Genomic DNA, 14,436 nt, shown 5'->3' on the forward strand with positions numbered 1-14,436 from the left:
AGTGAATCACCGCCGGACATTGCGGACGTGGAGGTATTGAAACTGTATGTAGCAGACAGAGAGTGCAGTGTTTTAGGGCGAGACTGGATAAATGAATTGGAATTAAGTTCGCTCAGCCTGAGAGATTTACAGCGAAGGGGATTGATTGGATGATTATCGTTGTCGACGACCCAATATCTAACTGCAACGATACCTTCACGTTCTCTATGCTAACGGGTACATACAACAACGAACTACCAAGCAAACCAACGCGTAACATATCGTACGGGTTCTCCTCAATATAATTCGTACCGCGGCGACCTTGACCTCTTGTTCCTCGTCCCTTCCTCGGCGGGGCGCTCTACACACAGGGGAATACGCCCAGACTTACCACAATTACAGCATGGCTCTGACTGAAACGGACAGTTCGTTTTAACGTGGTTGAACGAACCACACTCATAAACACCGTTGTCTTCTTTCGTTCCAGCCACCTGAGCTGTAGCCTCTTCCGTCACCGCCTCCGCGGTATCCTCCGGCTCTTCCACGGCCTCTGCCTTGAAACCTACCGCCTCTTCCTCCTCTTCCCCGGCCACGCCCCCTCACAAAGAATATATCATTGTGGGACGTGTCTTTCGCGTCTGCCCTTGTCTTTTCGTAATTAACTGCGTGGTCAAAAAGGGTATCAAATTTCTCAACTGAGGAGTTCGGTAATGACCACAAATACCTCATAGTGGACTCGTTCTGTAACCCTGATATGAACGCTGACGAAAGCTGGTCGTCTAACACTCTATCTGGATAGTTACATTTTTCTCCTCACTGATCCCGCAGTGCGTTTGCGAACTGTTCTAATGACTGACCTGACTTCTGCTTTATATTAAACCAACTTGAGTGACCCGATGACATTTAATTCTAACTGGCATTGGTACATCAACTTGAATGCTGAACACAATAGGCGACGCTTTCTTTTATCCACTGCCCAGGAATATCGCGAATTTGGCTACTCAATGCCCATTGTCTCTCGGAATACTACTGGCACACAGCAAAGCAAAACCTGTCATACCTTGGTCGGCGTCGGCGTTTGCTAGTACCACGCTGCTAGTGGTAGATTGATAATTTTTATTCTGCTACGCTTTTCAAATGCTTTTGTGGGGGACATTGTCCCGCCCGTTCAGCTGCCTACTCTTAATAGAAATTTGGCCCGCTAACTCTTTATGAAGCTATTGTTTTTTTGCTTCGTGCCATTATGACTTTATGTGACGCATGTCATAGTTTTGGCGCTGAAACCGTTTTATTTACAACGGACTTTTACTACAAATATTATTGTGTTACATCAACTGAGCGAAAATTTCAAACTTAGTATTTGTACAGCAAGTGCCATTTACAATAGCACTTAAACTATCCAGTAATGTGTTTTATTAGCGCAAGCCAGTCACACTGCAAATTTTGTTAACAAAAAAGATTTATTACAACAGAAACATTTCTCTCAAATTATCCGTTAAATCAATGGTTCCTAGGACGGATGCCGCGTTGCCAGTAATTATAACAGTAATCACTGGATAGTTAATTCTTCTAGAACATCCAACCGTCCCGAAAGCAGAAGCCGTGTCTAAGCGCACCCGGACAACTGCAAACGTAACATTTCGCCGCACTCAAACTCGACACGCGACTATTCGCCGCCGGGCGCTGGAACACATCGGTTTACCCACGTTTTCCTTGTTGTCTTAGGTTTTCTTTACTTTTTTAGGTGTTTTTTGTGTTCTCGATTTTTTATACTTGTGCGTCTTCTTAAGAGGTTCGGCGTCTCAAAAAATTTCTTGGCGTTAAAAGGGTCTCGCGACGAAATGTCTCGCTGCGTGATGTCATTCCGCTTAAATGTTCCGCTATCAAACGTCGCGCGTCGAAATGGCGCTGCGGCGAAGTGTTTGCGGCGAAATGTCGCCTTGTCCCATTCTTCAATCGGATGGTTGCAGAGCGGCTCGTGGAAGCGTTGAATAACGAACAATCCATTACCGATTTCGGCTTTACAAGTTGGGTACCAGTCACATACATGGAGTCTATCCCTATACGCTGAGCGCAGCTCTGTCAGTAATTCGCACGCGGATAATCTCTTCTCACAATCGGAGCTTAAGCAGCTTCGTATATATACAGCCAGATGAGCTGGAAGAAACGCGCTAATCAAAGGGACGTATCCCTCAACAATAAGGGAAATGAACCTATTATAAATGGCATATCGATTTCACGTTTTCCACCCCTCACAACCTCATAAACTGGCATATCGATTCCACCCCTCACAACCTCACTGTATCTTTCGAGCCACGGAAGGTATTTATTACCGTATACCGCAGACTCCGCCAGCGTAAATAACCCATTACAGTATTCCGCAGACTTCTTCGCCAGATCCATCAAAACACTGTGGTGTTCTTTAATCTCCGGTCGGTTAAAAAAAACTTGGGATGTCGAAAACTGCACCAGTTCCAGTAAAACACAGCCCAAACTCCACATATCAGTTTTTCTTCCCAGCGGTTTGTGTGGCAGTGACAGATATTTTTTTAACATTTCCGGTGACATATATGGCGCAGTACCCAAAATGCCCGAAAAGTCATTGACACCGCTGGCTAGTTGAACCAAGTCATCCAGATCGGCGATTACCAGCTTCCAGTCGCTTTCTGAATACTTTACCAAAATATTGTCAGGCTTAATGTCTTCGTGCACAAGATTATGGCTGTGCAAGAAGCTTAAGCCGTCGGCAAGTTCAATAGCGCATCGCAGAGCTCTTCCGGATCCAATTTCCGGGATAAGTATGGTTGATTTACCTTTAAAATGTAGTTCGTCCCAGCTCCGTTGGCTCGTTCTTATAGTTTCAAATAATCTTTTCAGAGTGCCTCTTGAAACAAAAAGTTATTGAGCTTCGAATTGCAAATTTAGTAAATGGCAAAGAAATGTTCGATAACCATTGCAGTATTCCATCATTATTTCGACAGTTGTTTCCTCTTGTTCTTCGCAAAATCTAATTTTGTGGTAGGCAACAAGATTTTCATTTCTAAGGCTGAGAAGTTTCGTGCTTTTTTGAACCATGAAGTCAATGTGTCAAGGGGGGTTGTCCCGGAAGACTCTGCAGGATCGGCTGCTAAGATTATGGTTTTGATCGCCACCATCGGATTTCCAGCATAGTTTCCACGATGAGATATCTTTCCTTGGTAAGATGAGTGTACTGACTGGTGTCATAGTTAGATCACCGTCCTAATGTCGTTTTAATATTCAAGGCTTTATACAAAGGAGATTCCAAAAATAATTTTCCCTATTCTGTCTCCCTGCGATTTTAGGTTATACACAAATGGTATAATTTTTGCTGGATAAACCATTATGTAAACCATCTAAAGAAATAAGAATCAAAAGAATCGAAGAAGAACTTGCCAAACGAAAAACGGAATGGTGAATGCTGCTTTTGCACTTTTTTCAGCACCTTTTTGGAAAATTATTCTTTTTATTGCCAATTCTGACCAGGCAATGTTTTCAACAAAAAAATTAAAGTGTCAACTGCAAATTTAGTACTTGATATTACTGCGATGGCAGAACATTTTGAAAAGCTCCGGATTAAAAGTAAACATTTTTTTTTCATAAGACACCGAAACTCCCTTATTCCAGCCGTTTCGCTTTCATAAATTCATGATGCTTCCCGTCGATAAAAAGCACATTTTATGGCCAGTCGTGCGCATCTTAGATACCAAGAAAGTTTGCATTCCACCGACAACAGCAAAATTTTTCATGAAATTTTCTGATTTTTACCGTCTGGATGCTGCGATGCTTTCTGATTTTGACAACTAGTCCCAAGCAGTTCTTATTTTTCTAGAAAAGTGGTTTGAATGGGACATTTTGTTCAAAACTTTATTTTGTAAGAGAAAAGAATTCTTAATCAAAATATATTTTATGCATCAAGGAAAATGAGCAGAAAGATTGCGAAAAATAGCAAAAGCTGTCCGGGAAAATCACGTGAAAAACTTTGAAAACCCTGTGGTGTTTTTTTTGGCATTTCTTCCCCATTTGATTGTAATTAAACAAAATAATTTCTTTATACATTTTGCTAATGAAGGACGTTTGTAACGATATGGATGATATTAGGTGAATGCGTTAATGCCGGGAGATACAAAATAGGGAAAATTATTTTTGGAATGTCCTTTGTACTCTGCAGAGCATTTTATTATGTTGGATTTTCAAATCTAGATTACTCTCCTAGTTCCGCTGTATACAGACTCCCGGAAGTGCCCATTAAAATGTAGTTGACCTTTCGTGTCCTGTTGATTATGCTTACATTGCGCTACCTCCGGTATTCATGCCACCCAACGCATTTATAAGCGTAACAACAACTCATTTATAAGCGTAACAACTCAGACGACAATTTACAGCAAATATGACTTCGCAAATCGCCTGCAGTTTAAAACGCGAGTGGGATCTTTTAATAAGACCACCAAATATCCCGATATTCCTCCGCATGACCTTACCAATCCCCGTTAAACGGAGTAGATATGCGGTCTCTCCCGACAGTGGATGGACATTTAAAAATTCACTGTTCATCCGCTGCTCATCATCGTGCATGACTGCATGTTCATCCGCTGTGCCAAAATAGCAATTTATATCATTCTCAAATTTGGAAATTTCATGTACATCGTACAGATAAGTATCATCGGGTAAAATAAATTCGTGGTCAGTTTTTTTAATTGAACAGACCACTTTCGCTAATTTATAATCCCGAAACAGGGAAAGGGAAATATGTAGCCCTGGACTATTTAATTCGGATTGTTGCGCAATCATTAAATTGCTCGCGATTGCGGCACTCCGCTTCCGTTCGGCGCGGATTAAGGCCCACATTCGGTAGGCCCCCAGTCTCAGAATCAGTATCGAAATCATCTGAATCGCGAGTCGTATCCCAGTGGAGTATCTCGGGTGCTTGATGTAATTTTACAAATGCTTTAATCAGGGCCTTTTTAAATGTCTGGTAAATTCTGCGAGCCTGATTATACAAGTTTGGCACGGTAAGAAGCCGGCCATGATCAAGAGGTAATCTGAACTTCTGAAGACCATTCACTACAGAATGCATCAGTTACTTGCAGAAATGAAAAATGCCAAGGCGAAGCTATAATTAGTTGGCTGTACTGAAACACTTTGCGTCGATGTTTGAGACTTCGGCCGTTGATAGCCGTTTATTAATTTTAGTTCTACCAAGAACTTACTATAGGTAGAGGACTGGGAAGCGACTCTGCAACGGTCGACTACGTCATCACTGTCGCATACAGAATGCACTGGTGTGCTATTGCTTACCATAGGCCCACAGATTTTATTGTCCCTTTTTAAAGATATTCTCAGTTCCTTTCTCCTCTAAAGCTTTCTGATATTTTAACAGATCATATTGAATTTAGAAACCCAAACATGAGGGGCTAGAAATAGAAGAGAAAAGAAATATGCTAAGAAAACTGACAAAAACCGTAAAAAGCGCGCATCTGTCACCATGGCAGCCGCCCTCCTGTGTATGCGAGAGTGATGACGTCAAACGGTAGGTTACCAGTCCTCCTCACACTATAGTAAGTACTTGGTTCTACTTATAAATCTATCGCTGACACTTGATAAAGCAAATTGGAAGTCACATTCACTAAAGGTGCGTCGTAGGACCAGGAATAACGATTTTAGTTATTTTTGCCATGTTTAAATTTGTATCATTATAATTAGTGTCCATCAGCGAAAGTATTTACGTACTTGTTTTGGCTATTGCTGAATAAAATTACAATGAAAAAAATTACAATTGGAAGTAATTTATTGAAGGAAATGCACAGTGTTCGAGAGAACTGTTCGTACTCGTAGTCGTAGAACAAAGAGATGTGTAATACTTGTATATCTATTGCGGAATTTTTATCATAACACTGCAGTACCTTAAAAATATCGAAGTAGTCACACGTTGCCGTTTATTGTTAAATGATTCTATGATTTCGGTGTTTACTGACATATGTCGAAATTATATCTAGCAATCACTTAAGTCTATATCAGCGGCAAACTGGTAAAAATATTATCTAATTTGTTGCAGTCATTACCATTAATTTGTTGCAGTCATTGCAATTAGACGCAAGCTAAATAATACTCAAGGCAGAGGGAAATAATTATATGCATGTCGGGTTCGCTTCATGCATTTAGCAATAGCACGAATACTAATAAGGCTGCCGATGTTATTTTTGCCCCCGGGTTTGCGCCAATGCTGCGATTCGTTCAAGAAGTTGCTCTTTGTCTAGCTCCGGGTATAGCTCTGGATCGTAATGCTCGTAAAAGGCGAAGGCAGAAACAATGAAAAGCAAAACATTAGCCATTCCGATTTTGCTCAGTTCTTTTACCATTTCCGTGTACAGTTCCTTTCGCAAGTTTCTTGTTACGGTTCGTCTGTCGACTGCGCTCCCAGCCGGAGCCAATCTCACAGCTCGTTCGTAGGCATTTGTAATGGTAAGATCAGTTTGGGTCCGAATAAATATAACAGGAACGTTTGCGCGTTGAGCACGCTGAGCCAGTTGCGCATCAATTTCCATAAAACGTGTTGTGTTACTGACGATAAATAGCATATCAAAGGCGCATAGTTTCTGATCCGAGAAGTACGTTTCCATAGGATTGCCTTGGTGGTTTGTGCCAGGCATATCCCAAATGGCCACGTGTGGATATTTAGCTGGTTTATAAGCGCGAGCATGTTTTGTTCCGCCTCCAATATGTCCAACAGCAGCTGCAGACGGGTCATTATCTTCGTAACCACAGACAGCATTAACGAGGGTCGACTTCCCGGTTCCCGCTTCCCCGCATACCCCGAAGTTGTAAAACTGCATGCAATCCATTCCCAGCTTGTCCTGTAGCTCTTTACGATGTGCTGAAGAGAGTCGAGGCGGTGCAGCGGCAGGAGCAAGCAGATTACCCATAGCGGCGCCGGTGAAAACGAAAATACGAATTTTTATCAAGAACACTCAGTGTTATTAACTTGGCACTAAGGTTGTTAATGCAACAGGTAGTAGAAGGTAGCTGCTGCTATGAAACTAATTAAACTGATTATGTGTCAGTTCTGTCTTACTTTATACTTGGAGCTTAGCAAAAATAAGGTCGTCAGCTTGGAAGACTGATAAGTATTATACTTTAACTATAGATTTACTATAGATTATACTTAACTTAGGTTAGCATAACAGCTGCGCCCCTGCTGCTTCTCAACAATGGAAACAAATAAACTCTGTTCGCTAACCTTAGATAATTACGAGCACGTACAGACTGTCGCTGCGTTCCCGAGCCTAACCGGTAAGCAATAACCAACCCACATTATGTATCACCGAGATTATGGACAATTGTTGCTCACCTTTTTCACTGAATTATATTATTGCTAGCGGTTGAACAAATCTTATCTACTGCACCTTGTTTACACTTTTACGTGTGTGTAGTGCTGAAGTATGGATAAGACCAACCCGCATTTCGATTGATAATAGCAGAAATTTACATTCAGTATTTATTATTCAGAATACTGCAGTCACGGTCACAATAATTACTTGTAATACGCTACAAGAACTTTCACTTGTAAATTTCTGTGCTTAACTTTTTTTAAATGGATAGTGCAGCAGGGTTGTCAACAATGAACGAAAGCCAGAACTCCACTGATTTGAATCTGCGGCTTAGAGAGAATATAATGCGACTATTCAATGGCGTTGAAGAAAACAGCGCACATTTACTGCACCATTTCCTTGACAAGTGGGTTACCATTAATGATCAAAGGAGCATGCTGATCCACATGATGCAGCTTGGAAAAGATACAGAATTCAAAAGCTATGCTGCTGCAATAGTGTCCCGCGAAATGGGTTCGACAAGCCCTTCAAGGTATGTAAACTTTAAAATTTTCGATCAGTAGGTACAGATAGTAACTTCTATGAAGCCGCATTGGTTGACACCGGCACGGTTCTCAAATACACATATGTACAGAAGACACCGGTAGATTATTTAACTTCGAAAGGATTTACGATTTAACTAATCGTAAAACAACCACAACAGATTTTACGAATCTGAAACTCAAAGAACGTTAATCTAATAATATTTATTTGCAGTGGCACTCTAACCCAAAGCTCGGTCAAGCGGAACCACCAAGTGAGTGTCACAAAGCATGCTAGAGCAAAAACGCTGGCTGACTTTATTTGAATAAAGTAGCGCTACGAGAGATTTGCTAGGAAAGCACTCGTACCGTTTTTAAAGAGCTCGCGTTGCGCAATTGCTGACGTATTATAATTTTTTTTCATCATTGCAAGAGTCATCATTAGCCAGATAACCCAGTTAAAATTGTTATGATATATTTTTATAAGGTTTTAAACGGACTGAAGTCACTGAACTTAATTACGAAAATTTAGAGCAAAACATTCAACCATATATGATATACTTATTAGCTGGAATACGAGAATCAACACTGTATACGGTATGCTAAACAATCTGTAGTGCCACAACAGTAAACTACTCGTACAGGAAAGCGCAATGTTATAACTGCGCAGTATTAAAAAGTAGTATCTTTTGGGGAGATTGACAGTTGATAGTCAATAGATGTAGAGATACTCGATAGCCAACCAAAGCCATTGAACTGCAATCTCCCGGCGCTGCAGCATCGTTGGTATTCGTTGCATATTCAGATGCGCAGCTTTCACGGCATTTACAGTAATAAGCGTAATACGAATCACAATTTACATTACGAATTACAGTACATTTCAACTGGCGGTACGATGGAGTCCTAAGTTTTTATAAAAGCCTTATATCTGCTGATTACACAGCCTTAGCCGATCGCGGAAGCACACAGAACAGTTGGTCTAATTTAGCCGATGCTGGTGATGTTCCCATGACAGAGGTCAAGTTCCCGCGTCAGATAAATTGCATAAGTTATGCGGTACAGAAGGAGCACGTTTCACTGTTTTCGTTAGCAGAGTTTTAAGGCGTGCTGTTATTGAAGAAAATGATGCGGCTGTTTTGAGTACGAGAGAAGACAGAGACTATAGGTATCTTTTATGTCAGCATTTTAGCTATCACCTTGTATGCCATATATAATTAGGTAAAATTCAAACTTTTGCGTAGTATTCACGTAGCTATTGCCTAAATTAAGTGGTACATCAGTTGTACGGTATATCGTACATCATTTGCCCCTGGGCAAACCACGCCCTTGCCGATCATGACAGATTCGACATCAGCAGTAACACTCGTTAAATCTTACGTTGACCATCGCTGTAAAGCACGTAAGGGCAGCAGTAGTGCCACAGCACGGTCATTGTCAGTGTTTAATGGTTTCAAAGTTTTGATCACGATAACGGTGCTGCGAACAGTCCATATTTATTTAACCCAAAATCCGTTTCGCTGCACTCAGCGGTGTGGCTCGGGGTTACTACTCTGTATGTGTGACATCAGGAAAATCAGGAGTCGAATTGCTTGTGACCGTGTTGCTGGTTGCAACACTCGTACTGGTTTTGTATTAGATATGTACATTGTTTTGTTCCTTTTATTATACGTATACGCTTGTTTTGTTCTACGTATCTACCCAGGTCGATAGCGAGGTCCGTGGGGTAAGGGGTGTGCAAATCGGCTGCGCCAGTTGCGCCCGTTTTGAGGTTCCGTATTCGCCCACTGCGCCTGTGTAGTAGATTTCATATATTCACAGCCTGCGCCCGTTGCGCAACCCCTGTCGCTCCGACCCTGCTCCCGTTGGACAGAAGGTCAAAGTATGCTGTTTGTCAGATTCCCAAAATTAAAGAAGCTTTACACAAATTTAACAAACTTAACCAAACGCCCAGTCTTTGATTTACATAAGTCAATGTTGTATCTAGTGGACCGTAGTGGTTAGCAACGACTGCAACGTGTTGTATTAAGTGATCCTTGTTGTTAAGTTGTGTTATTCAGTTGTCGTTTCCTTGTCCAGCTGACCGGTATTATTTTATTAATAAATACTCTACCGGATACGCTACACAACTTGAACAACACCTGTGGCACGCTTCGTACCAAAGAAAAAAAGTGAATCGTTTTTTCTCTCCTTGTAGTCACAGTAGACATATGTATACAGGCTGTAGACTCCCTGTAGAACTAACGGTAGTCACCTAGGTTTCTTAGGATGTATACAGCGTGTCTACAGATGTCTACCGCTGTATACAGCTCGATAGTCTGCCTGTATACACCGGTAGTCACCCGTAGACAGCCCGTAGACACCACTGTAGAGATACTGTAGTCTCGTGGTTTCTTAGGTTTTCTTAGGGTGTTTACAGGTTGTATACAGGGTGTCTACTGGTTGTCTACAGATGACTACAGTGACTACAAGAAGGAAAAAAACGTTCCAGTTTTTTTCTTTGGTACGAAACGTTCCATATATATGAACAAGCATCACATACAAACCTGTATTCGTTAACGATCAGATAATGCATGCCATTTTTAGGATGCGTTAACCATGGAAACGGATGAGCCTTATTCGACCAACCTTAAAAGTTCTCCAACAAACCGTATGACATCAGATCCGCAGTCTTCCTTGGCCAAACATAAATCAAAAATTACTTTCACCATTGCCGTCGTTGGAAGGGAAAATGTGGAAAAATCACGTCTAATTCAAAACCTGTTGACACTGCACGGACAAACACATACTGGAAGCGTGCCAAAACCGTCTGTTGATTTTGTGCAGTATCAGTTGGCTGAAGATTTGACAGTGACGGAACTTCCGTCGCTTGGACAGGTAAAGTATCCCATGAAAGACTTCTGCGAGGCCTTTCAGATACGGGGATATGACCTGGTCGTTCTGGTTGTCGGCAACCGCTTTCGAGAACATGATCAAGAAATAATCAAAACGGTCAGCAAGCCCCCATACCCGCTTCCACTAATCGTCCTCAGCTATGCCACAGCTGCCAATAAGTATGCGCAGAGCTGGAGCAGTTATAAGCCGAATTCCGGTGTGGATGGAGAAATTAATGCCTATCTGAACAGAAACATGTACAGCAACGCCAACGCATTTGTGCTTACGGCCGGCATCGAGCTGGCTAACCAAAATAGTTGGGAGCGCGATGAACAAATGTTTCTACACAAAATAGACACGTGCTATGAACATTTTCGTAAAGGCAAGACCAATGAATTGGTACGGGTATAAATATCAGTTATAAAAGGAACTTAAAAAATTCGAACCAGCTATTTAAAGAGCGTTCGATTTTTGTTTGAATACAGATTATGTTAGCTGTGTGAAAATGGATTTAATCTATGCTTTTGCTCTTTTCTTATTGCACAACGATTGTTGCGGTAATTTAAGATAACTCTGCATTCAGCAGGGCAAACAGAGAGTAAAATGCATTGTACTGACATGCTGTGCGGAAGTCGTACTCGACGACCGCACAGATGACCAAACCTACTCTATCGGTAGAGTGGGAATCTACTCTAAACTCCGTAAGTGGTACAACTACCAAATTCCGCTAAATACAGCGGATTGCCGTCCGTGCCTGACGAAAGTTGCCGAAACCGAAACTCTCAGGAACTTCCCAAATATTTAATTACCAACTGAACGAACGTAAACAGAACAAAACAGAAAGATATGAGTCCTAACTAACTTAGAGTCACACCTAACTTAGAGTCACACCGACCGTTCAGCTAGAAACAAGTTCACAGATGTAGTTGAAGTTAGAAACTTCCGACTGATTAGTTCAACCAGAATCTCCGATGCACATAGCGATTAAATGCGTTAGATAAGAACCGCAAATCGTACGTAACCGAACAGACAACACGTACGTCACTACACATACGTACATAACAAACGCAATCTACGAATAGCGTGTCACTTAATAATTACTCTGTGCCTACTTCGAGACTGCATAAGACCAAATTACGGGCAGCATTTCGCAAAATGTTTCGCCATATTTTATAAAAATTGTTTTCCAGTGGTAGTTTACAATGTATTATTTTGTGGATGCAGTGGGAATAGAACGTCGTACCACATTGCTAATGAATAATAATATAAATTTCTACGACCGCTAGCCTAACAAGAAACGCATCGATTTGACAGCCGCCATTGTGCACTTTGAATCCGCGTTCAACAGTAGTACTCAAATGGAAAAGTTCCAGCCGCTCCCCATACTGACCACTCCGTATATGAATCCACGAACGTTGCCGCTAGCCAGATCGGTAAGGGTAAAGCACTTCTGCGCCGCCGCCACCTTTGCAGCTGTCCATCAATTCGGTTGCGTGGAAAAATGGTTCTTTAAGTGTACCGTTAGGGGGTGCTTCCCTTCTGTAAATGTGACTTCGAGCTAAATCCTGTAAATGCTGCGTCGAGCTAAATGATGTTGCTGTAAAGGCTGTATAGATATGGGGCAAACGTACTTGTCGTAAAGGCAGTTGTTTGCCCCATAGAAGACTTCATCGTAATATTTTAATTTAGTTTATTTATTCAGGAGCAGACAAACCCTGGGGCACTCGTACGTCTGGTCATCATCACAATACAGAAACTTAATATCTCGCAAAGTTCTAACAAATTCAGAGAACAACTGGACCACAAGAAAGCGCGTCTACAGGAGGTTTTCAGACTTGGAAAAGACAAGTAGAAGTTGACAGAGCCACATCTCTCCCCCGTTAGACATGATTTTATCAAACCACTGTTTCAGTCACATTCAAAATTGTCTTCCCGATGCTCAGCCGCGCGCTGGCATCAGTGCACTCCTTCCGGGTAATGGTTCCTGTTTCCGGTAATAGTCTGCAGGGCGGCGTGCTGCCGCTGGACCAGCTTCTCCTGCTCACCCGAAAACGGCGCTAACCATTCCAACGCACAGTAAACTATGTGTGGCTGGACAAAGGCGTGGTAAAGGCATAAAGGGTAATTCGCTGGGGGATGCCGAGTCCGGTCTGACAACGTTTTATCTTCTGAATGCCATAGTTCAAGTTCCGTTTCACTTTTTTGAATTGCTTACCCTACTACGGATTTGGATTTGTCCACTTCGACCCCGAGGTACAGCTTAGGACCAAATGGTCGCATACCCAACATCTCCACATTCAGTACGAATGCAGCGCAGTGCACTGTACGACTGAGTTCAAAATATCCGTTTCGTACAAGTGCACTGCACCGCTTGCGTACAGAATGCTGGGTATGGGGCTATGCGACCATTTAGTCCTACATTGTATGTACGTCGCCTGCTGCTTGACTGTCAACTGCTCATCGTTTAATACCACCGGTGGATCTACTCCCGTCTGCTTTCTTCCACTACATACGCACATCGCAATGCACTTTTGCTATCCAATGCCAACTGATTTTCATTAAACCACTGTGATGCGACTGCCATGCCGCCATTTAATCGCTCAGCCGCTTCCGCCTTCGTTTTTCCGCTCGCGTACATGATTGTGTCATCCGCGAATGCTTCACTTTCACACCCGTTAATGTCCTTTAGCAATAGGTAGTTCTTGTATAATGTTAAAAATAACGGGACCGAGCCTTGCTCTTTGCGGTACACCTGCTATAACCGGCAGTCAGCGGGACATGTCTTTGCTGATCTTCATTCTCTCCTGGGGGCTGGTTAAATAGGAATGAAACCACTTCAACACACTGCTTTCAATTCCGGTTCGCTGCAGTTTCGACAACAATCTTTCGTGGTTCACGGAGTCATACGCTTTCTTCAAGACGAGGATGACTACTTCGGTTATTATGCAATTATCCATTGTGCGTTTCCACGCTAAACTGGAAACGTAACTGCGAAAGTCTCGCTACCCGCATGAAAAAACGAATCCGTTATCTTAACGCTCAGTTTCCTTACCAAAACAGCGCCGCTCGAACAAAGTTGTATAATACTCTTGTTAAGGCGATAGACTGGCTTTATATCATTCCCAGAGAAGTTACAGTAACTACATTTTCTAGAACAGAAAAAAATGCTCTTTAAAATGAGAGGTATTTTGAAAAGCAAAGAACAGAATAGAAACTCAAATCTGCCTAAAACCAAAATGTACCGGGGGTCCAAAATGACGCAGGAGTGCAGCAGCACGGTTTGATTCACGTAGCTGCCATTACAGTTTCAGTCGACCCAGACCAACCGCACGCGGGGTACGTGTCTGCGTACCGTTACAGCCGTGCGCAGACGGCAATTTCATGAACGCCATGCGCAGCCTGCAGGTAGCGTGGTCGTCTGCTCGAACTGGTCCACCGAAGCAGCGGACCATTTTCAAAACACGAAAACACTGATTTACTTTACTGGGCTGAGATTTTTTTAGGGCCCACACAACAAAATAATTTCTATCGCGTTTGTGCTAAGAGCATGGTGTTTGAAACTGTATCTGTTAAAAAGCGCGATTTATAAGCTTTTAAATGAACCTATACAGTGTGAAAACAGACCGAACCAAGGCGCACAAAATAATTTTGAAGCCATAAAGATTGGTATTTTATAAACCAGTATATCGCCTTAAACCAATAGCAGAATGTGGCGATTC

The 14,436-nt window shown here is 42.2% G+C and overlaps 1 protein-coding gene across 1 annotated transcript; it reads left to right on the forward strand.

The window, feature by feature from the left end:
- The first annotated feature begins 7,477 nt into the window (after window positions 1-7,477).
- Window positions 7,478-11,341, forward strand: LOC129594995 (uncharacterized). The gene is made up of 3 exons (XM_055491889.1): window positions 7,478-7,857; window positions 8,082-8,121; window positions 10,430-11,341. The coding sequence occupies exons 1-3, from the start codon at window positions 7,589-7,591 to the stop codon at window positions 11,126-11,128; spliced, it is 1,008 nt and encodes a 335-aa protein (XP_055347864.1). The 5' UTR covers window positions 7,478-7,588; the 3' UTR covers window positions 11,129-11,341.
- The last annotated feature ends 3,095 nt before the right edge of the window (window positions 11,342-14,436 follow it).

Source organism: Paramacrobiotus metropolitanus, unplaced genomic scaffold (assembly GCF_019649055.1).
Source record: "Paramacrobiotus metropolitanus isolate TYO unplaced genomic scaffold, Prichtersi_v1.0 Parri_scaffold0000073, whole genome shotgun sequence".
Taxonomy (NCBI): domain Eukaryota; kingdom Metazoa; phylum Tardigrada; class Eutardigrada; order Parachela; family Macrobiotidae; genus Paramacrobiotus; species Paramacrobiotus metropolitanus.

What these genes read in the sequence shown, in the direction of transcription:
- LOC129594995 (XM_055491889.1), top strand. Translation starts at nt 7,589, where the DNA reads ATGGATAGTGCAGCAGGGTTGTCAACAATGAACGAAAGCCAGAACTCC. An exon ending in GGTTCGACAAGCCCTTCAAG is followed by an intron (nt 7,858 to 8,081) that starts GTATGTAAACTT and finishes ATTTATTTGCAG; the next exon opens with TGGCACTCTAACCCAAAGCT. An exon ending in CGGTCAAGCGGAACCACCAA is followed by an intron (nt 8,122 to 10,429) that starts GTGAGTGTCACA and finishes TGCCATTTTTAG; the next exon opens with GATGCGTTAACCATGGAAAC.